At 44.1% G+C, this 22,820-nt stretch overlaps 1 protein-coding gene across 1 annotated transcript; it reads right to left on the bottom strand.

Annotated features, from left to right (window-relative positions):
- On the bottom strand, positions 1-19,672 carry LOC134513818 (protein ELYS-like; the record flags this gene model as incomplete). Its single annotated transcript, XM_063330990.1, has 24 exons — positions 19,552-19,672; positions 18,579-18,832; positions 16,701-16,881; positions 15,699-15,906; positions 14,866-14,982; positions 13,818-13,902; positions 10,666-10,816; positions 9,883-10,015; positions 9,614-9,795; positions 9,171-9,232; positions 8,211-8,339; positions 6,374-6,464; positions 6,196-6,285; positions 5,893-6,033; positions 5,015-5,119; positions 4,146-4,239; positions 3,074-3,197; positions 2,896-2,952; positions 1,781-1,927; positions 1,502-1,689; positions 1,188-1,332; positions 962-1,093; positions 225-372; positions 1-137 (listed from the first exon to the last, which is right to left on the bottom strand). Coding segments are annotated over exons 1-24 (3,222 nt in total), but the record flags the coding sequence as incomplete, so codon positions are not given.
- Positions 19,673-22,820: the final 3,148 nt, after the last annotated feature.

Genomic DNA, 22,820 nt, shown 5'->3' with positions numbered 1-22,820 from the left:
GAAACCGGTTTTCTCCTTCATTCCTGCCCAGGATTCTTTAATTCTGGACAATATTTTCGCCAGAAAATTTGGTCTTCGACGCACATTTCCTGCTTTAGCTTGTTTTCTTACTGGAGTTAATGGCTTTGGTCTTGAGACTGGAAAGCAAGAGGGGGAAAATTTCAGCCTGGTGTCATCCAAGTGACAGGGAATTCTCCCCTCTATTTCCCCCCGCTACAAGTTACCTTCTCTTGAGGCCAGTGCAGGCAAATGGTAAAGCTTGGCTCTCTCTACGGCCAGCTGCCTTTCAATTCGTGGAAGGATCTTGCCATATTGGGCTAATAGAGAATTTCTGGCAACTGCTCTGTCGGTCAAGCGATGATCGCCGTCGTTCTGATGAAGGAAAAGCGGAAAGCAAAAGCTTAACTAATTACAAGAAGTTCATTGCACAGACCTCTCCGTGCTGTTTCGCATTAGTGAGCAGATTTCCTCTACGGGTGTGGGAAAACACCTCCACTGCACAGAACAGCGGCAAGTTCTACCCATCCGCACACACCGATTTCACCTGGTACTTTTAGCAAAGTGGAAGGAAGACTGGAATAGCAACAGAGCCTACAACTTGAAGTTAAAACAATGCTGGCACTCTGCAGAACCTTCTTCTGATACGCCTGTTATCACCTGCAATTTTCTGATATCACCTGCAATTTGCAAACGACTTACTACATAGCAGGCTTTCCCTTGTTCTTCCTGAAACGCCAGTGCCCTGAATATACGGGACAACTGGAAATTACCCTGGACAACATGATGTGAAGATTAAAACAAGCAAGAAAAAGCGACCTACGCACACCACCTGGCCGCATGACAGTTTTCAAATGCAGGACCTACGACTTCCAAACCACCTTAGAAGTTTGAGTCACTGGAAAACTATGATTCCAGAAAACAGCAAACGCGTCACAAATCCAGAACACAAGTTCACGCTTACCATAAGATTGACATTCATGGATTGATTCAGCTCTAGTGCTGCAATGTACTTGGCACGCTGCAGATGGTAGACTAAAAGGAATTCTTGATTCTGAACACCAGCACTGGTCCTTAAAAACTTCTCCAAACACTCCTATGAGAAAAAAAAAAAATCATTCCAAAAATCTGTTATGGCTCTGCCTTTTCTCTTTTCAAAGAGACGAACATTTTTCCTTGCTCCCACTTACTTGTTCGGTGTCTGTGAAAGGCAGCTTCAGCAAGTCTTCCATCAGGCCCATCTCCCGGCACATTTCGTACATGTGTTTTAAGAGGTCTTCTAAGTTTGCCTGAGCGGCATGTTGGTGCAACAGACCCCAAGCCTCCACCATGCACCTGTAATTAATGTTTCAGACGTAAAGGCATGTTAATAGCATAACCAAAGAGATGCCCCAAGAGTCTTGTACTCAAAGTTTAAAGGAAACTTAGGGGATGATGATTTCTATTCTTTGTTCTCCATTTTCACAAGATTTGCGTGACAAAATGGTGGGGTGTATTTCTTTACCTATTGGAGAGCAACACAGTGAGGAGAAGCTGCACTTCCCCGCTGCTTGCCGTGGGTGGCCTCATCAGCTGGATGTATCTGAGGGCTTGCCCATGCTCCCCTTGGCACAGGAGGGACTGAATAATTCTCTTGTGCTGCCATGACGCGGTTTTGATTGTAGCGGGATGAAAGAGCAGGGCCAGTGAATTCTGTACAAGTTAGAGATCGGGTTTTAAAATCATTTTCTAGATTATAGCTTTGTACTGCCATGTATCTCTAACTCAACTCTACCAGACTTACTTCGTAATCATTGTGATCTAGAAGCCAAAAACCTTCAACAAGCTTAACAAGTCCCCAAGGCATGCCAAAGGCAGTTGCAAAGGAGTCGACTGAAGTCTCTGTCTCACTCGGAAAGGAACGCTTGATATCCAGCAGCAAGTAAATTGTCTGACATCAGGTATCTCATTAAGGCTAATCAGTTTGTAAGACCAAAACTTTATCACATTACCTTTAGAAAAACATAATGAAGTAAGAATATAAAAGTGGTAGGAAGCAGAAAATACATTCAAAACATTGGAGCATCCAACGCTCAATTATTACAGCAAATAAATTCCACAGTTGGGTTTTTCCCTCATGTCCAGCGTCTATAAAACAGTGTAAATTGTGGCATCCTTACAGTACAGCTCAGCTCCGAATGATTAAAACTGGATTTAAACCAGTATGCGGGTCACTCATTGGTAGCGTCATTTTCTCTTTCTGACGTCCGTTTTTAGGGACATCATCTAACGAGACAGCTCTGGGCTATAAGCGTTTCTAAGCCCCTTGCTCTCTAGGCTCCCCTCGCGGGTTAGGCAACAAACAGCAAAAGCAAGGCTGTGTATTTCAGCAGCTTAAAAATTAAGTTTCTGCCCCATGACTTTTCTCTTCTCCCTGTTGCTTATTCCGTGTGCCTGCACTTTCAACGGAACCAAAGCAAGCACTGTGAGCTGCACTGGAAAACCCGTGATTTCAGCAAAAATCCGGTACTGGTAAACCACTCTTAGAAATCCTTTTGCTCTGAAACAGAAATTGTTTTATAACCCATCATGGGTGTTTTAGAAAATTTTAAACGGTGTTTAAATTTGGAGAAAAACTAAGGACATTTTATATCTTCAACCCTTATTACTAAAACTGTTTTCTCCCTATCGGAGAAGACTTTTGCAACAAAACGTTTAAGAAAAAAGTCATCAAAAATCCACAGTACAAAGAAATAAAACAGCGCTTCTGTCTACAACTTAACGCTAAACTAAATGTTTTCACTTGCATCGTCTTTGAAGCATAAATGAAAAAATGTCATGAAACAGGTCGGCGACCAACACTGAAGAACATTTATGTGCATCCCCTGGAGGTGTAATAAAAATAACTAGAAAGGATACAATTGCGTGTTTGCAGTTTTCTTCAATGCTTTCTAGCAAATAGAGATCCAGCAGTGCCTGAAATGAAAAATTAACAGTTCTGAAAAAACGCCTGTCTTCCCTAAATCATTGGCTTTTGGGTGGGGTTTGGCGGGGAGGGCGGCCGTTTGTTGTTGTTCTCAGTGAACAGGACACTCACATGCAAACTGGCAGGCGGGTATTTCCCAGTTCCTCCTGCATCTCTCCGCCACAGCTTCTCCACTTGGTCTCCTAACTGGGAAACCATTCCATCAACCATCAAGCAGTCCGAGTCCCATTTTCCTCTGGAACAAAAGGTAGCAAGGATTTGGACAGAGTTAAACACTAATTCCAGCCTCCCGGTGTAACGGCTTTCCTCCAGTCTTCTGCTGACTGCAGCCCTGCCCTTTAATCTCCCAATGGCACAAAGCAGAAAAAGGACACTAGAGGCTCTGCGCTTCGAAGGAACACACGAGCCTGTATGTAAGTTACTTGAGAAGTAAGCCAAGGAAGATGAACTTTGAAGTCAATACCTCCTACCCTGCAGCTTCCACCTTAACTCACCTTGCAGCCTCTTGGTCACAGTGCCATCGCCGAAGCTTGGTCAGGTCTTTATTCAGTTTTCAGTACAATTTCCAAAGAAAAACCTATTATCGGCTAATCCAAGGCATGCCGCCTATGTGCTAGGCAGCTAGTCCAGGAAAGAGAGCTGACGTTAGCAAGTGACTTCTATCCGACAGCCAGGAGAGTGCGAGGCGTGCCAACTCCATGTAACTCCAACCATCTTACGAAATCACACCACGTACTTGGGAGAAGGGGACTTAGGCCAATACAGTTATGACCCTCTATTACCAGTCAAGGACGGAGATGATTGTTTTTTAAAAAACACGCTTTCTTCTGCTTCCAAAACAATTGTTCTGTGAACACCCTGCTTTGCTGAACTGGAGGTGACTGATCCTGTCCTAATCACATGGCCTTTTTCAGTAGTCAGAAATTATACACATTAGCCAATGAATAAAGTAGACTCCCGAAAAATGATGATACCAACCAGTGGTACTAAGCAGAGGTAGATAGCACCGTTTTAACACAGGAAAGTAACCTCTCTGTTCAACAGAACACACGTGTCACTGAAGTCAAGAGTATTGCTGGCAGCGGCATTACGCATAGCCCATGCAACTGTTGAGATAAAAGCCATTCCCTTCCACTTCTGAATTTGCCGTGGAAGTGTTCTAGAGTCTTCCTCTAGCTCTTACCTTGATAAACGCTCAAGTTTCTGTCGCTGACCAGTATAGTAGCTCTCAATCAGAGGATAATTGTAGAAAGGTCTTGACAAACGCGTATCGTCATCTACAGGCAACAAAGTAGAAGCAAGTTAAAGCAGTCATATCACACTTGTAAACGAAAATTTTTGCCTAAAGAGACAGAAGATCGTACAAGCCAAGCATCAAGAAGCCTCCAACTCTGAAAGAAGCCTATCCTCTTTCTGCCTTTGCTAAAAGAGCTCTAAGAGACAAGACTCAATTCCTTCTTGCCCCAAGTGCCGTTTCAAGGTTACAGTTCACGCAGCATTCACAACATGTAGGGTAAGCTGAAGTTCACTATAAAAAAACCCACCCAGTTCTCAAAGGGAATGGTTTTAAAACCATTGTTTAAAACAATTGTTTGTGAGACAATTAAGGCTGACAATGGAATTTCTAATCCATCCAACTAAAGAAGGATTTCCAAGGTGTACTTTCTCCTCAAGCAACTGATAGAAAGTTCAAAACATGCAGGTAATGCTCTCACTGTAAAAACAAGCATTCCGGTACTTGTTGTTTAATAGTACTTTGTTTAAAATCTCAAGTAGTTCAAGCTGTGGACACAAGCAGCGCCTTGACGTCAGGGGTCCATTGCTATTCCTAAAATCCACCCAGGAAAGAAACTGCCTGCCTCATTCTATGCCGTGTACTTGACAACCCAGCAAAATCTCAACTTCACCCACAGAACTTCAGCACACCCTGCCACTGAACCAGCACGACTTCTTCCTGACGAAACCGTTACAAAAACACGGCTAAGCATGCGTTCGTGGGAGTCACTCACTGGATGGTCGCCTTGTTACAAACGTATGACAGGTCACGCTTACCTAAACCCTCTGGAAGGAGACCGGATCGACAGAACCAGATGACCACTCGTGCATACAAAGAAATGAGGCCGGTTACCGCTTGCTTATTTGTCACGTCTGCAAAACCTGAAAAAAGGCAGGAGATGATTAGCGTTATGCAATTCTGTTCATTTTCACAAAACTCCCTTCATCCTACTAAACCAAAAGTATAAAAATAGCACATTAGAAATCTTTCTCTTTGCGTTTTTCATGCTGTATCGCTTTCTTATTTGAAGAAAAAACCCACTATCACCACCAAAACAAAAAGCAACCCCTATAAAGAACTAAACTCACTAAAGGCTAAAATAAAAAAAAAAACAAAACCCCAAAGCCTGAACTACTAAATGCACGCAGGAATAAGACATCTGTTTCTCACGTAGCAGAGATTCTTCTGATAGCAAAGGGATATTCTTTTCTTTTCTCAATAGGCCAAGAACCATTTCTAAGAGAAAAAGCTGTAGAAACTCAAGTAACTTACTTTGCATGTTACTCGTTTACGCTTCCTTCGTATTGTTTAGCAATTTGCAACACGGTGTCTGCATGCAACTAGAACTTGCTAGCTAAGAACTCAAAGGAATAATTTTCAGCAATACCACATTCGGTTGCTGTAATTTCAGCCCAGTTGCCTACTAAGCTTCTCTCTGAATGTAGCCTCCCCCACCCCCTTGCATGAGCTCCACCATAAACTGTTGCCCTGAACTCCATGCGTGTTTTGTGGTGGTCCCAAGCGCTCAGCTTTAAGCCCCTTCTCCCAGCTAAATGTGACTGTCTTCCAATCCTCAAAAACAACAAAAGCCCATGTTGCCACAATTCCAAATCTTAATAAAACATACCAAAGATTTTGTAGCACTACTACAAACCTTTTTCAGTAAGCTCTTGTGCTTCTGTGAGAAAACAGTTTAAGACCGTGCTAAGGTTGCTCAAAAGCAACTGGCAGCGCTGGAGAGACCGTAATGTCTGGGCGTCAATGAAGTTGCAAGAGCCATCAAACAGCGGAACACCTTTTCAAGAATAAATATTAAATCGTTAGCCGACAGAGCAATTCCAGAGTTTCAAGGCGCACTTCAAGGACCGCGTGCAATATCCTATAGCGGCGTATTACTGAGGAAGCTCAATCAGAAAGAACGACTTTAGGTTTGCAGAATGACTACACTAGTACTCACAGATTTGGTCAAATTCTTCCTTTGTAGAGATCACTTGGTTCCATGTCCACTCAAGAACAAACCGTAAATTACCAGCAGAACTCGGCTGCTCTTTAAACAAAGAGAACAAAAAAGAAATGAATCAACAGGCTCCAACTCAAAGAGGTACCACGTAAAAAAACAACGTTCCAAGTATTACCTTCAGATATCCAATGTTTAATGCATCCAGTCAGAAGTCCCACAGAACCTGTCTGGACAGCAGCTGACAATACTGCTTCCAGCTGCTCCTCCTAAACGTAACAGACAAACTCAAATGAGAATCTTACCTACTTGCACCATGTGAACCATCAACAGTAAATGTTTCTTTCTAACTGTATACTCATTCAGACATCACAAAGTCAATCAGGACACAGGCCAGGAATGCCACGTCCTTTCTCTTAATTCCAGCCACAGGCTGGACTGCTCACTGCTCTGAGGAACACATTAACACACTTCTCCTCTGACATTTCAACTTACTGCAGCCTAATTCTAATCTTTCTTCGCGTGCCTCTGCATTACAGTCTTCACGTACTGAGTTCCAACTTACTACGTCCAGAAACATCCTCTGCTAATACGCGTTACACATCTGTGCAGATAAGTTTGCCATCAGGAACACAGGAAGGGGACAGGACAAACACAACTGTGCAACGTTTGCATGGAAACAGTGAAGCTACGGCCAAGCAGCTTTCTAGACCATGAAGACATGAAGCAGTTCTGACACCCAAAACAGTACGTTGGAATTTTGTAACGTGACAGAAAAGAAGCGAAACATTTACATCCTAATGGCTTAAATGTTAGGCTCTTCAAATACTGTATTATAGTGTAGTGGTAATCCTTCAAAGGATAAATCACAGGTATGCACAGACGCGCGATATTAAGTAGTAGCTTATCTCAGCTGGTGTTCTCGTACTTCTCTCAGGTGAGAGAACCCTTCATAAGTTTTTACTTTGGTTTTTGGGATGGGATTTGGTTGGTTGGTTGGGTTTTTTTAAACACATTCAAAAGTATCTTTGCCCTCTAGGCAAAATCATGACATTCAAAGCGACTTCTAGACATGTAGAACACACATGTGATATTGCCATCTTTTTCTGAAAACTGGTTTCAGACAAGGAAACACACCATTGGCCAGCTTGCCAAGAAATGTCTTTGAGCTACCACACTGTGCAGAAGCGTTCATGTCCTAACACAAACGTCCACAAATGTGGTGACGAATGCAGGAGACAGGAAGAGGAGGGCAGCGGGAAGGCTGCTCTCCTCTTCCTGCTGATCGCTCCAGGGAAAGGTTGGTGCATTGCAAATGGAAAACCTATGGCAGGGGGAGTGAAGTCACTGTGGTGGCATAAAGCACATAGAAGGTAGCGAGTGTCATGAGATAAAGGTGATTAAGGTGTTGCAGCTGCAAGAGGGCAGTCTCAGAGCAGCAAATTGGGCTACTGCAGCACAAGGCAGAGGCTACAGAGGTGAAGATCCGCCCGGAGAGGATGCAGAAAAGCCTACCGATGAAGGGAAAACGAGGGCAAGCCGTGAAGAAATTGCCAGGGAGAGCTGACAGCAGTAATCCTTTACCACAGCCCACTTCCTTGGAAGCAAATGATCACGTACAGTGACAGTGCAGCAAGCCGACGTCTGCAAGAGCTCGCATCCCAGGGAGACGCCCCCATCGTCGGCTACTGCACTGAACCACTGCTTTGAGAAACTGACAGGGATGGGGGTTACTCTGGGGGACACATGCGTTATGTTGGGCATGACCAGCACTGACTGCACGCTTCCTTGTGCGCATCTGTGTGTGGCACCGAATTAAGAGAGGGGTCTCTAAAGCCAGATCTCTTAGGGCTGTTCCCAGTCAAAGTCACTACTTTGGATCTAAGGATACGGTTACTTCTGCTAGCTCAGGTCAACACCTGTATTTCAAATTGGAGTATCGTGTCTTGTAGCCCCTCCAGCCCTGTCAGACCAGATGGATGTATTTCCCCCTTGATTCCCTCATAGGCACTCACCTGACTCAAACTGGATGGCTGGACATCAACTGGTCTTGGAGACAGCAAGCCAGCTACAAGACACCTATTGTAGCTCTCCTGAATGGCTTCCCATATTGAAGGGCCAGATTTCTTCAAAAAATTCAAGGTCTGAAACATCGATCGAAAACCACAGATTAAGACAGCATTGTTATTCCGTCACTACACTTCTGGATAACCTCTAAAAGGAAGAATCTAAATGTTCACTGACACCGTCAGACAGCCTGAACCACTAAGATGCTTTAGGTTAGCAATCTGCGTAATTAAGTCTTTTCTACCTTCTCTGTCTATACACAGGCCTTGCTCTTTCCCTCAACACTGACACAAAATACATTCTATATAAGCTCAGCTAACATGCAACTTCACGCTTTGGAAGATCCTTTCCATGCCTGTTCGTATGGAAGCCGATTCATGTTCGAAACATTTAGTGAGCTGAAACTTCACTCAAAATTATCTGTCACAATCTGTGCCGTGGCTCAGAAGTTATAATTGGCCGAGTTTGGGAGAAAACAAAATTTTCACTCCTCAAACAGTTATGTCATTTTTCATTTTCTCCATTCCCTCCTTTTTCAAGAGAATTGGGGATCAAAACTCTAACTCAAGACTATGCAGGCAGTTCGACTGAGGGGCAATAAAGAAGTAACACCTTTCCCCGCCTTCTACAGTGGTTTTGTTCTTGCTCCTGGAGCAACGTTGCATTCCTTTCTAGACATTCAATCCCCAAACGTGCTTCAAGAGGAGACAACGGCAGTTGTACAGTCCCAAGAGGGGACCTAAAACATTACCATTTGCATACAACTGGTGACAGGATACAATTGCAACTATGCGTGTGGACGGGCAGGATGAGCATGAAACGGTCCCTAACACGGAAAGCAGTGCAACAGAAAACTTAGAAAAGCTACATCTCCTGCCACTCGCAATAAAGATACAGTAAAAGATCACCTCCTTCTGGAAGCCGGTGCAAGTCATGTGAACGACTCCGGAGGTCAGCAAGCACGTACCATCTGCAGAAACAGGGAACGTTTGACAACTTTCCGTACTCTCACAGTTATGGCATGACCACTTTACATTTTTTACACACCGGTATCTAGAAACATATAACTGAGTGCTTTGAGCTTCAGTTCACAGTCATTTCAGGCTATAACCAGCACCACTTCACCGGCTACATTACAAAAGCACCAAAACTCAGCCGGCTGTCAGATATGTTTCACAATAGTAAATACCTTGTCAGTACAACGTGATCAGAGTTGGGTTTGGGGGGGACTGGGTGTTTTTTTGGTTTGGGTTGGGTTTTGAATGACAAACAATGACTGAACAAGAGAACCAATGAATGGCATTTGACCTCATTTTAAGCTTATCACTCTCAAAAGCAGTGAAATACCTACCAAAGTTATAGTTGCCTGGATGAAAAAACCGCTCAGGTGGTGGATAAGAAGGAGGAACTCCCCGACTTAGACTCCGCTCATGGACCAGAATATCCAAAAGGAGCTTCGGAGAAGTCACGCTCACTACGGTATCCAGCGACCACAGTGCAAAATAGGGGCACTCATGAGGGAATTCTTCCGGCCTTAAAGAAAACAAGCGCGTAAGCTAAATGCCGACATTCAAATGAATTATTGGCAGGCATATGGAAAACTACTGAAGAAAAATCTACCTTAGTGAATCTGGCATTTGAGCAGAATACCAGCGATTAATGTCAAATACACCCAGGTAAGTAGATGGTTTTCCCTGACCGTACGTATTCACTTGCCAACCGAAGACTGAGACACTGGTGTCAGGAGACGTGACTGTAAAAGACAAGACGTTGTTTCTGACTTGCAGAAAATACGATAGATCCGATATTTTTAAAACACCACTTTCTATTTTGGCTTCATTCTCTTCTGTCACTCGTGAAACACAACACTTCCTAAGAGTGATTACAGTACTTACGGAATAGCAAACATCTCTGTGATAGGTTTCAGTCACACTGCCCCTTTTTCTTGTCCCCTCGTCCAGATCACTGGTCAAGGTACTAAAGAGAAGTGGCCCCAGTGCAGTGCCCTGGGGAACAGCACTTGTGACGGGCTACCATCTGGATGCAGATGCGGACATCGGTTTGAAGAAGGGAAAAAATTCTGGTAACATTCCTAAGCAATGGAGAGTTTGAACTTCTTGTTCAAAGATGGCAGCTGGAGGAGTAAAACGACTGACCGTCATCATACAAACGGCCCCACCATACATCGCGATAGCATGTCAGCAAGCATAAAATAAAACCCACTTTTTCCCTTAAAGAAGTCCCACATAACTTAAGCATCCATTTTTTCTTCGTAAATAATCCCAACAATCTAGTCTATGCAGATAGGCAAGACTTTCAGACTGTGGGGACAGAACAGCATTCGTTGCTTAGGTTCCAAAAGCACTTCTTTTAAAATCACCAAACACGGACATCAGAACAAACCTTCATTTACGCTATCCTCTCCGTCAACGTCGCTGCGGAATTTTTCGACAGTCTGGCAGCTGATTAATTTAGTACTCCTCGTCTGGCCTCTCAAGGGAAAGACTCCACCCGTGAGATCTAAACTGAACTTTTTGCCACAGTATTGCAAACCCTGGGGGAAAAATCAGAGAAGAGAGCAAAGGTCATTCTAAGATAAAAACATACATTATGGCTAAACATGAAAGACAGTCTAACAGAATAGGCTTATTATACTGTGTATTTCGCATGAGCCTATTTCTGATGGTAAATAGAAACTACGCCTGACATGCAAGAGAATGCAGTGTCAAATCGTAACGGGTAAGTTTGGCTGTAAAGGCTTTGCACTTTTTCAAAATTTAGAATTTCCCTAACACTATTCAGATCTAAACATGTTTTGCAGAATTCCTTCCGACATCCAAGAATGTTCTTTATAAAAATAAATATATCGCTACAAAGAGATATCTAAAATGATGCAACACACATGCATGCAAAGCTCTTTGCTCCATGTCTTGATTGCAGAACTGATGAAGTTAGAGAAGCCCCAGCAGCTAAAGCTGTCAAGAGGTATTTTCTATGGGCACACCACCAGAGTGACCGTGCACCCCTCTCTAGTTACTGTGAGAACTTCATACTGATTAGCAATCTTCTTTCAAGCCACGTAAGCTATGACAGCTCCTCCTCTCATCTTGTCAGAGACTAACGGGTGAAATATCCCTCAGCTCCTTCACCAAGCACAGCCAACAGCAAAAGGGAAAACCAGAAAGGACACGGGGTGCACGTGGCCAAGGCTTTTAGCATCACGAATTACTACACAGTAAACAAACTAATTTTGAGATACACAGAAACCCCGGCACGATTGTGTTGAACCTCTGTTAGTGCCATTTTTTAAGTAAGCATGAAGTGAAATACCGTCTTTCCAAATACAGCATTCATTCAAACTGTCTACCATACAACACATGAACGGGTGTACTGGGGACAAATAGCAGCTCTATTATTAAAAAAAAAAAAAAAAAAAAAAAGAGGGAAAAAGAAACCCAACCCACACAACCCATAAACTGATAACGCCACATTCTACCCAAGTTTCCTAAACTTGCAGAGCTCTGAAACGAACTGGCATGAAACCACACATTCCCGTATGATCTCATAGGATACATCTAATTCACCTAATCTGAGAAGAGGCGAGCTTTCTCTTAATGATTCCAGGAAGCGTTACAAATAAATATGAAGGTTGTCTAAAAAGAAAAATTAAATAATTAAAAAAAGTCTTTCATAACTAAAAAGAAAATGCTTCTGAAGCAAAGCAGTGCATTTTAAACTTTCCACGCCGGGCAAAGTCATTCTAAGGAACTCCATTGTATGGGAGATGTTAAGTAATGACTCCATTGACTAGCAAAACACAAAAACAAGTTTTCAAACGAGATGCACTGGTCAAACTCTGATATCAAAGTAGAGAGTGTATACTCTGCCCATCCGCAAGCATTGTGCAGAACGAGGGTAAAGATGCGCTCTACGATCGTGATTTGATGCACCAGATTTAGCAACTGCTGCGACAGTACAAAAAAGGTCTTTGGAAGCATTACTTAAACATACCTTTCTGTTTAATTACTTAAGCAGACTTAAACCAGCCTTGAAGGCAATGGAGACGAGAGTTTGACACGCATATAGAAAAACACAGTACCACATGTTCCATAAGTCCTATTTGTGACTCTTACCATGACACACAGTCAAAGAGGCACTGCTTCATAGCCTCAAACCTAATTCCTGGAACAAAAAGCACGGCTGTATTGAAAAAGTCTTTTGAGCTCCTATGAACTCTATCCAATGAACAAGGATCAACAGTAGATTCCTCCTTCTTTACTCAAACTTGGCCTAGCAAAGGGGAGACACTTAAATTTTCTACCCCTGAAGATGGACAAGAAACTTGACTCAGACAGCCATGCAGGCAGACAGTCATGTAGTACTAACCAATCTGTGACTACAAGGAAGTGTTCTGAGACTAAAAGTATCCGCTGTGGAGCACAGGTCCCGCACATCAACAAAGATAAAGAGATAGCATCCAGCACGCGATGAATCCCTGGAAGATCCTTCTACTTGGTCACCGTGACAGATAATGCATTTTAAAGAAACACCACCTTTTCCAAACACCTAACCTCTATCTATGCAAAAGCAACAGTGCCAAATGAGGAAGCACCTTTCCTACACATAAGCAAAACACTCAAAATCTAAATTAATCCAAAAAAATCAACAAAAACCAGAGTACCACGATACAAGAGTCACCCCTGTTTCGTTCCATAGCTATTGAGAATATGCAAGAGAAAGTACCAAATCAGGAGGAAAGACTTGCTCTGAACTAAGATTACTGTCCCCTCAAAAAGATTTTGGAAGACTTCCAGGCGTACAACTGAATGGAATTACACATCTAACAGATGCGCCTTGTCTCTGTTAGCTATCTGAGATACAAGGATACCTCACATCTGTATTTTAAACGCATCCTCCTTGGAGCCAGATCTAACATTTAGGTACACTCTTCTGACCAAATTACATATTTTCCTGGCTTTAAGAGTAGATTGAATAGGTCACCCAGCCAAAAAGAAGAACGAGTTATCTTTACAGCTACTAAGTGGCAGGATCAACACTGAAGAGACACTGTAGGTGCATTTCATGTGAAAAGTCCGGCTGACAAAGCTCTAAGGGAAACCAAGAATATAAAACTGAAGATCAGCAAAGACTAGAGTACGACTGTATTTTAAGAAAGGGAGAGAGACAGAAGCTTATTCAAGTCCGAAGCTTGGTTAAACCAAGCGATTCAAGGCCCAATCTTCTCTTCCTACATGCCATTCATTTGGTATTTCAGAATAATTTTATTTGCAAAAGCCGCGTCCTCTTCAGGAATTTCATTTATACGGGCTCTTTGCAGATGAATCTAGCTGGAACACACGACACTGCAGTATAAAATGGTACGCCTTCTTTCCAAAAGGTATGGACAAAGGCCGTGCCCAAGAAGACTCAGCAAAACATGATTATTTTTTCAGCCAGCTCTGAAGGTTGATGGTAAATCTCACCCCTGTAACTCAACTGATACTCCCTTAGAGAAAATTACTATTGTCTGCTTTTCCCACGCATGCACCTCTTACCTCATACATGACTTGTCCTGAGGCCACGCGTTTTCTGTCACCAAACGCTAACTGCAGCAGGTGTAAACTCACCACATCACCTTCACTGAAAAAGGGATAAATTATGAAATTTGGTTACAAAGCTGCTTTATAGTCCTCATCGTCGTGTTAGTAGACCTAGACGTTTTCTTAATAGCATGCTCCTGCTGAAAAGAACACCACCTCTTCCCAAAACATGATCATCGGCCACATTTAGCCACTGAAACATGGAGGGCGTTTGGACACTAACAGCTTCAGGGGCAAAAGCCAACCGTACAATTGGAAAGCTGTAATATGTTGTATGGACTAAGAATTGTTGGAAATAGTTCTTCACAATGAAGAGTTCTCCATCAAAACTGCTTTGAAGTCAAATTTTAAAAGACTGCCACTCTACCAACAGCTGAGCTGATGGAATCGCTTGCTGATGCAGACAGAGAGATCTCTCTGCCCTTCCCTTACCACCAAAGTTCCCCTCCCCCTCTTGCACACTCTGCACCCTTCCAAGTCCGATTTGATTCAGCAGAACAGCAGGAACCCATTGGCTTTTCTGCTGAATCGTCTTCTGCCCGGGGAGCTGCACTGCCTCACCAAGGCTCCACAGACTGCTGACGCTGGCACAAGGCCATCGGCAATACTGTCACCGCCGCCTTTAGGGGCGGCAGGCTGTTGTGTGGGCACGTCTGGTGTTCTAGATCTGCAGCCTCAACTGCTCCTAGTGGTATTTTAATACCACGGTGTGACTATCAAACAAATGATGAAGCGGTCATCGAGGAACAAAAGCAAACCATTTGAGAATGCGAGCAGAAGAATATGGCCACTGTTGCTTTGCCTTCTGACAGAAGGCAGGAACTAGTAGGTCCCTCTTCACGTCTGGTAAATCCTGTAAAAATTGCATTCTAAGTTTAACACCTTCCGTACCGGAAAGAATCGCAGACACACAACAAATACACATGTTCAACTGTATGGGAACAAATATCCTTAAAAAAAAAAAGAATTAATTCATTGGCTGATAGTTAAAGTTTTTATTCACCTTTCCTGCGTAGACTGAACAGCCCACAAGTAGCAACAATTGCGAGGATCATTCTCAGGCTCTTGAAAAGTGACAGCATAGACAGGAATCCTCCCTCCTTCAAGCTGAGCGTGGTGCCTACAGGTTTAGGGGAAAAAAAAAGCAAAACGAAAAAGAAAACAAAAGGTGAGCCTAGTGGCCCAAACACAGGTAGTTTCTCGTTTCTTGGACTACGTCAAGCATTGTTCTTCCTGACTTCTGAACCTTATTTGTACCTCCACACTCTACTCTTGCCACCTAATTATTCCTCCACTGTCTATTTATGCATCCAACAGCTTCTGGGGAGTCAGTGCAGATCTGCTTAAGTGAATCCCGACCAGAAGTTAGCCAAATATCTCAGGTGAGATTGCTCTTTCGGCCAAAGCTGACATGCAGGAAAGAATACATTTTTCAGGCACAGGTCAGCTATTGAGTTTTCATGTCTCACTAGTTTCACCCTGGACACTTTAGAGAATATCGGCACCAAAATCACATCACTGACATACTTCAGCCTTTCAATGGATGCCCCAGTTGCAGTAACCGGTTCTGAAAACCCCAGGAAGCATGCTTCCCACAATTCCTCAATCCACAGGCACAATAAGGAAAACAATCCTAGTCCACTGGGGAGAAGGCGGACCACTTGATCCAGGTATGACTGAAAAGTTATGTCAGAAGAGGATTTCTGAACGTGCCAAGATTATACTCATACTCATGTCAGTCCCTGAAAAAGTTCTCTTTACATCCACATACTTCCTTAAGCAACAAATCGAGAGCCCCGCACCTCCAGGCATGGCCAAGTGTAAAGGCCTACTTACTCTCTCTTCAAAGTTTTCATATTCCAGAGCGACAGGTAGCCGTCTGAGAAACCCACAACGAGCTGGTTGCTTCTGCTTATGTAGCACAGGGCTGATACTGCTGTTCCGGAAGCATTTTGTAGTTGAAAACAGAGACGTCTCCCTTCGCTGGTCACAGTTTCTCTTCTTTGTGCAACTTCAGCAGGATTTTTAGTGACAACTTCTAGATCTACACACACAAAACCAAGCAATAAATGAATACGTTATGCCATTTAGGCTGCATTTTAGGCACTGATGTGACAACCCCTATCATCTAATGCTACCGTGCCAGGCAAAATAGCCATTTATGCAACACTTTTTTTTGCCATTTCCATTACTTATGTCTTCAAAGAACATAAGAACTCTTGGATCAGACAAGTATTCTCACTCACATTTGAAAGCTAGGTAAAAACGTGACCAAATTCTTCCTGGACTCTGAAAAGCAGGAGTTTGGGCCTCGTGATGAAATTTGAAGTGGCACCTCGTGTTTGAAGTGGCACCAATTGCTGAAGCTGCTGTTGTAATAGCCAAAACGGTGTATGCAATCTGAGTACACCTATTCAAGATTTCATTCATCCAAATGCATGGGTGTTGGTAAGTGGGGTTTATTTTAAAAAACAAGCCCAAAATTTGCCCCAAGTCAATTAACACAAGCAGAAGAGCATTCCCGGGAAACAGGGCTCCTCCAACACAACTTCCTACCAGGCGGCCGCACCGGCTCACGTGGCAAAATTCCTACACCTCTCTGGCAAGAATCATAGTGGCACAGGGATCTTGGTGGGAGGGGGCATTTACAACGCTGCGAGGAGCAGTCAGACACTCCCAGGTTTAATCAGGTCAGGACTATACGATGTCAAACTGCCACCTGTAACCAGTCGTCAGAAATGTCTGACACAAGGGTCTTCAAAGTGGGATGCATACTGTTTCGTTAGAAGACAGAAGTTTTCTTGCGTTTAAATTCATGTGGAAAAACTGCAGGCTTACCCAATGCTTCGATATCATTCTGAGTGCAGGAGCAATCATCCAAACTAAGGTCAACCAGAAGCAGATGGCCAGCATCTGTAGCCACTGCTGCCACCCCAAAGAGCCATCGCAGACTCTGATGGAGGTGCTGAGTGCTCACGCTGGGTCCTCCGTGATTCGCTATGGGTTCTATAGCGGTTACCTACAGGAAAACTACAAGTTACTATTTGAGCTCTTTGACAAGCTCAATAGAGAAAGTAAATACAGGAGCATCAAAGCATTGTTTGCAATTAGATCAAGAAAAGAGACAAAGACAAAAAAGCCCCGTACAAAAACCTGTTACTGCCTTCCATTTACTAGATTTCCTGCGGGTAAGTGACTTAACTTCAACTTACATGGGGCATTCTATTAGTACAGCTTAGCAATTTCCATTTCCTACTTCGCAGTAATTAACTGGAGGAAAACACAGAAAATCAGTTATACGCAAGAAACTTTATCGTATTCAAGGGGCTTAAGACAGACAAACACAACTACATCAAGGTCTCCCACCGCTCACAGCCCACCAGCACCGCGATACAGTCTATGCCTTCTTTGACAAACGGGCGTTAGGATAAATCAGGGCTCGAGAGTCAGACGAGGCAGCGGACAAGTTGCATGGGAGACACACCATTTCCATGGGAGCGAAACGTATTTAGAAAGCGTTGAAGGGAGAGACCAGCTTAGTAAAATTCACACTAGTCCGCATTTAGAAGAAAAGTAACAACCACATAAAGGAAAAGAAGCTTTAAATGCACACCAGCGCTTTCACGAATGTTGAGAAAAATGTTAAAAGCCAGCCTAAAGCAGCAGCTTCTCAGATAAAAAGGTGACTCCACCTGAAGGAGGAAGCGCACACTGCTCTTTCACGTGCCCAGCAGTCTGCACGCAACTGTCTCACAAGGTGAAGACAGACCTTTCAGCACACGTTGCAGCACATCCCAGGACAACACTGACTGCTAGAGCAGAGACACGAGCACACAAAGACTCCTGCGCTAAAGCTGCACGTATTTCTCTCTCTCAGTCACCCCAATACGAATGCTTACTACTAGTCATCACACTGTAGCATTACAAACAAACAAAACTCCACCTGTATTCTAGCAAGTCAAACCAAAGCAGCTGATGGAAAGCTGGCTAAGAAGTTAGTTAGTTAGTTGTTGCAGATTCTAAGATGATAAAAATGAATCTTGATGTTCTATTGACTGCCACCGATTCTTGTTTACATTAAGATAATGAGGCTAGGGGACACACATCATTTGAGTTTCTGGGTTACAGAAGACAGAAAACATCAGCAACATTACACCAGTGTGTCCCATCTACACAAACACACTAGTCAGAGAGCAGAGATTCAAGGACTGCAGGCTGAAAGGTGACCTCCCAACAATCTGTCAGATAACTCACTAGAGGCTCTTTTTTCCTCTCCTAAGTCAACAGAAAAATGTGTTCTCCTCAGCCTGCTTGCTAGGCTGAGATTCAAGGCAATGTGTCGAAGTCATTTACAGCACAACTATGGAATTCTGAGCCATTTTAAAGACGGTATTTCTGATGGAAATCAAGCAATTAGGGCCAAACAAAGGTGCTTTTCAATGCCTTTTTGCGGAAGGAGAGAATCAGGTAACTCTGTGCTCTACAATAAAACCAGAAAACTTGTTTTACTCTCAGTAAACTCCAACAATAATGGCACATTAAGCCCAAGATTTTACAGCAACACCGTCTTGACTGGATACTCTCAAGTGACAGGATGTTAACGCACGATAGAAAAAATACCTCCTACAAAGAGACGCTCCAAAGCTTGTCCTAAAACAGGCCTACGCAGCACCTAACAACATCAAAGCTTCGTTTCTCCAATTAAAAAGTACCTACCCTCCCGGGAAGAACAACTGCTTTAACCACTCTTGAGAGTCCAAGGTCGTACAGACAGAGAACGCTTCCCTCTGCGTCTTCCAACCCAACCAGCAGTCCAGTTCTCTTCTCCCAGGAAAACTCCTTCACCACACGAACAGTGGGAGGCTGTTCATTGACTCCACTGAAACGGTACGCAGAGAGCCGCTCTCCTGTCACACAGTTCACCACCTCAAGGTGAGGACCACGTGCCAACCACGCCAGGCCGTTTCTCCCTGTGAGAGAAAAGAAAGAGGACTGAAGCAAATGTCCAACGGAAGACTGAAAACAGCTGAAAAAAAATCACAGTGCCTGCCCCTTTCCTTCAATAAACGTACCTAGCAGAGGAAGACCGACCTACCTCATTCTAGTCAATGATTCAAAATCACCCGTTGAAATCCCCAAGCAATCCCTCCTAAAATTAACCAGCTTGTTATTTTGCATTTGTACTTGTCATTCCCGCACCGAAGAATCTGGGTTGTTTGGGATAAAGATGACAAGGTCCTGATCGACAGCCTTTATACCATATTCGCCTTGGTTTTGCTAGAAATGATCTAAACGCATATGGGAATACAAGTCTTAGAGCGTAGAGGAAGAATCGAAGGCATTTTGTTTCGCTGAACTACTGCCAGCCCAAAGGAAGTATGAGCTCAATTCCTGCATTTACACTCAGGTAGATAGATTCCACCTGGTCTTAACAGAAGCCTAGACCTCCAGATAGGCACCCAGCTCTACTGTCACATCACCTGGAAAGTCCACTTCAAAGTTTAACTATACTCACGTTTTAATATTAGCATTTGTCATCGCTGAAGCACCCTTTTTGTTCTCTCTCTCTAAACAGGATGCCTCTTAACAGCACCAACCTGACACAGCTGATACGATGACCTGAGGCTTCAGGTAGCCTCCAGGCAAGAACAGCTTTGTACCGAGACCAAATTTAAAGGAAAATGCTCACCTCCAGAAAACCTCCCGCACAGCACAGAGCCGAGGGTTCCCTCATCTTCCCCAAGTGCCTGAAGAGTCACCTCTGGAAACTGCAGCAGACTGCTCGTTACCTCAGCTGTTAGGTCTTGCATTCTTCGCTGTAAATACAGGAAAAAATTGCACAACTAGACTCACGTCAGCCAGAAATATTCTTGAGAGTGACAGAAGTTTCATCAGTATGCAGTGAAAAATCCCCTAGACATCACCTCTAGCTCTTTTCCTTGCAAATAATGGCACTCGGGAGACTTTTTGCTCTCCCAGCAGAGCAAAAGGAGAATCCTTTGCTTTTCTGATGCCTGTGAGATCACCAACAAAAAGCGACCCAGACGTATCCACAGAGAAATAACAGGAAAAAGCCCAATACACTGAGTTCAAGTCTACTCACACAGGTTAGGAAGATGGGAGCTGAGAAAAATCAGATTTTAAAAAGCTTCTCAGTAACAGGTACAACTTTCCATTTGTCCTTTCCCTTGATTTCGTACTTTACCCTTTGTTACTTATTGTCAGTTGTCTTCTAGCAGCCAAAATTACCATTGGTCTTCACCTTAGGTACTTATGACTTCCAAACTATTTCCAAAGAAAGGAGCGTACCACGAGTCACAGGCTGAGGATAGATTTTTGCATTAAAAAGCTCCAAGAAGAATAAACATGGAGAAATTACACGTTCAAGCAGAATCACATTCAGCCAAGTCAGGGTTCAGGGACGTCAGTTTTGACTGACGGTAGTACCTGAAAATCCGTTTCAAGGGCCAACAATGCAATGGGCTTACTGACGAAAAAGCTAAAAATATGGCCAGCCGCAGCTGAAGAGATGGTTTCACAAAACATGCTGACTTCCCTGCCACCAAAAGAGAGGACTTGCCGCCGCCTCCCATCTCTCCATCTGCTCCTTTGTTCTACTACCGTACTCCTGTGGCTCACCTCGCACTGCCTTAACAGTGCCTTAGAGCACTTTAGGAGCCAAGTTCACTCCCTGAGCAGGCAGGAAACTCACCCAGAAAAGCAGGTGGTGTTCCACCAGCTTCGAGAGCTCAACTGCCTTGCAGAGACAACCAGCAAGCATAAGAGGTGGCACAAGGAAGGAGGCAGGACCACGCATCGGGAAGAAGGAGAGGGAATTTGTCCATCTCCTTTTTGTGGCAGTCAGCCCGGGCTGCTAGCTCATACCCGGGTGAAACGGCACACTCAGTTTGCAGGGAGGGCTAAAAACCCCTTCACTTTTAGAAAGGACACCACCCAGGACACAGTCAGGCATCTTTTAAGGCAACTTTTAACTCCCTCTTGCACGGAGAGACTCCCTAGCTCTCTGGGAAAGGCTGCAGCTGACAGGCGTCGTTCTTTCATTCCGCCAGAGGTGGAAGCTAAAGTGATTTCAGGGAAGGGTTATAAAAGGGTTTATAAAAGTTATACCAATTTTTGAATTGTTGTTCATGACTGGTTCCATGACATTTTCCCCAGAGAAACAGGAAGCAACTCACAAGCACTGGAGGAGCAGCAGATGGAAAAGTCACTTTCTGCACTCTCGTAGTCGTCAGGTTCAGTGAATTTGCACTTTGCCGGATTTTACTCCTGCAGAAAGAGGATTTAGCGAGTGAGTGAGCAGGTGATTTAGGGAGTACCACCGGGTCAGGTCTTTCCCGCTTAGGCAGAAAGCCTCCCCGCTCCCGGCGGTTTAGGCAAAAACCCTACATTTCATCCAAGCCCTAAGCTGTAGTCTAAAAAGCCACCAGCGTGACAGAGACGGTCTGTACCAGAATCCTACAATCGGCCTTTTTTCACTCAAGTGCAGCCTACAGATTGTCTTGCCGAGTTTGTGCAGATGCTCCACAAGCACAAAGCTACAGCAGAAGGTGAGACGAGGAAAGCATTTCAGCTCTCTACCCCAACAGCCCCCAACAGCGAAGACCCTGTGTCTGATGCAGACCACAGATGTGACATCCCTCTCCATGAAAAAACAAACAAAACCAACACAGATCAGAACTTGACGCTGGAGCCACTTTACCCAGCTACCTCCTGCGGTTATTCCCCAACACGACTATACTTCCCTTCAAGAGTTGCAGTCCCCGTCTACCGTGGCGAAGCTCGCAGCAGTTCCCAAAGGCACTTCTGACCTTACGCTCTTTTTTACCTTGCTCGGTGCACCTGGACAGACAGACGTAGGCGCTGAGTGTCTCAGGACAGAACATACACGCAGCCTTCCCAGCACAGGAGACAGTGGTGAGCAAGGCACTCCCAGCACACCACACCGCTCGCCTCTCCCAGCACGAATTCCAGAATCCCAGCACGAATTCCAGAATCCCAGCATCACAATGAAGAGAAAGGCCTTCCAGAATCACTGGAGGTCCTCTGGTCCAGCCCCCCTGCTCAGGCAGGGTCACCTACAGCAGGCTGCCCACGACCGTGTCCAGGCGGCTTTTGCGTATCTCATTCTGAAACATACTTTGACAAAGAGCAACCTGACAAGCCCAACTGCAAATGCATTTGCAACACGTGCAACAGGCCCGGCTTGTTGGTGACTCTCTCCTGCCAATTTAAGGCTTCTCTCCACCACACAAGTCAAGCAATACCACACCAGCAAAGCCTTGTCACCATTAGTTCTCTAAAACTGTATCCGACAGCTTCCTAGGTAGAAGGCACAAAATTAACAGAAGCCTGATTACGTTCTATTCTATGCACATTGCAAATTTCCCACCTCCTTCATTTGGCAGTTTCCCATGTTGAAACAAAGAAATGGTCTGCAAGGAGCAACTGGGAGGGGGGCAGCGTATGGCCTTTCAGTGAAGCTGTGCCTTGAATGATTTATTAAGTCACCAGCAGACCCCTTCCTTCCCAGAGCAGCCTGTCGTGCACTCCTTGGCTCCTACACACCACAGCATCCTCCTGAAATGCTTCTGTCTGGCTAAGTACATTGTGTTAACATTGGTTGCTTCCAGAAGCATGCCCAAAAATTAAAAGCAGTATTAATTCAGAAAAAAAAAAAAAAAAAAAAAGAACAAAGAGCACATCTCCCCACGTTGTGGGATGTTTATCTTGTGACTGGTTTTAAAGTGAAAATCTTTGGTTCTCCCTGTCAAGGACTCTGCAATGACACAAGTCTGAGCTGCTTTGACACGACTCGGTGCTTTCAGCAGCATCTTTTATTTCAGTAATCATTTTTATAACTACAAAATGAAAACAAGACAGTCAGGAAAACCCTCAGGGCCTTGATTAAGGGGCCAGGAGCACAAGTTGTGTTCTCCT

The sequence above is a fragment of the Chroicocephalus ridibundus genome, chromosome 3 (assembly GCF_963924245.1).
Source record: "Chroicocephalus ridibundus chromosome 3, bChrRid1.1, whole genome shotgun sequence".
NCBI lineage: Eukaryota > Metazoa > Chordata > Aves > Charadriiformes > Laridae > Chroicocephalus > Chroicocephalus ridibundus.
Note: the sequence above shows the minus strand (reverse complement) of the source record. Positions and strands in the feature narration are given on the sequence as shown.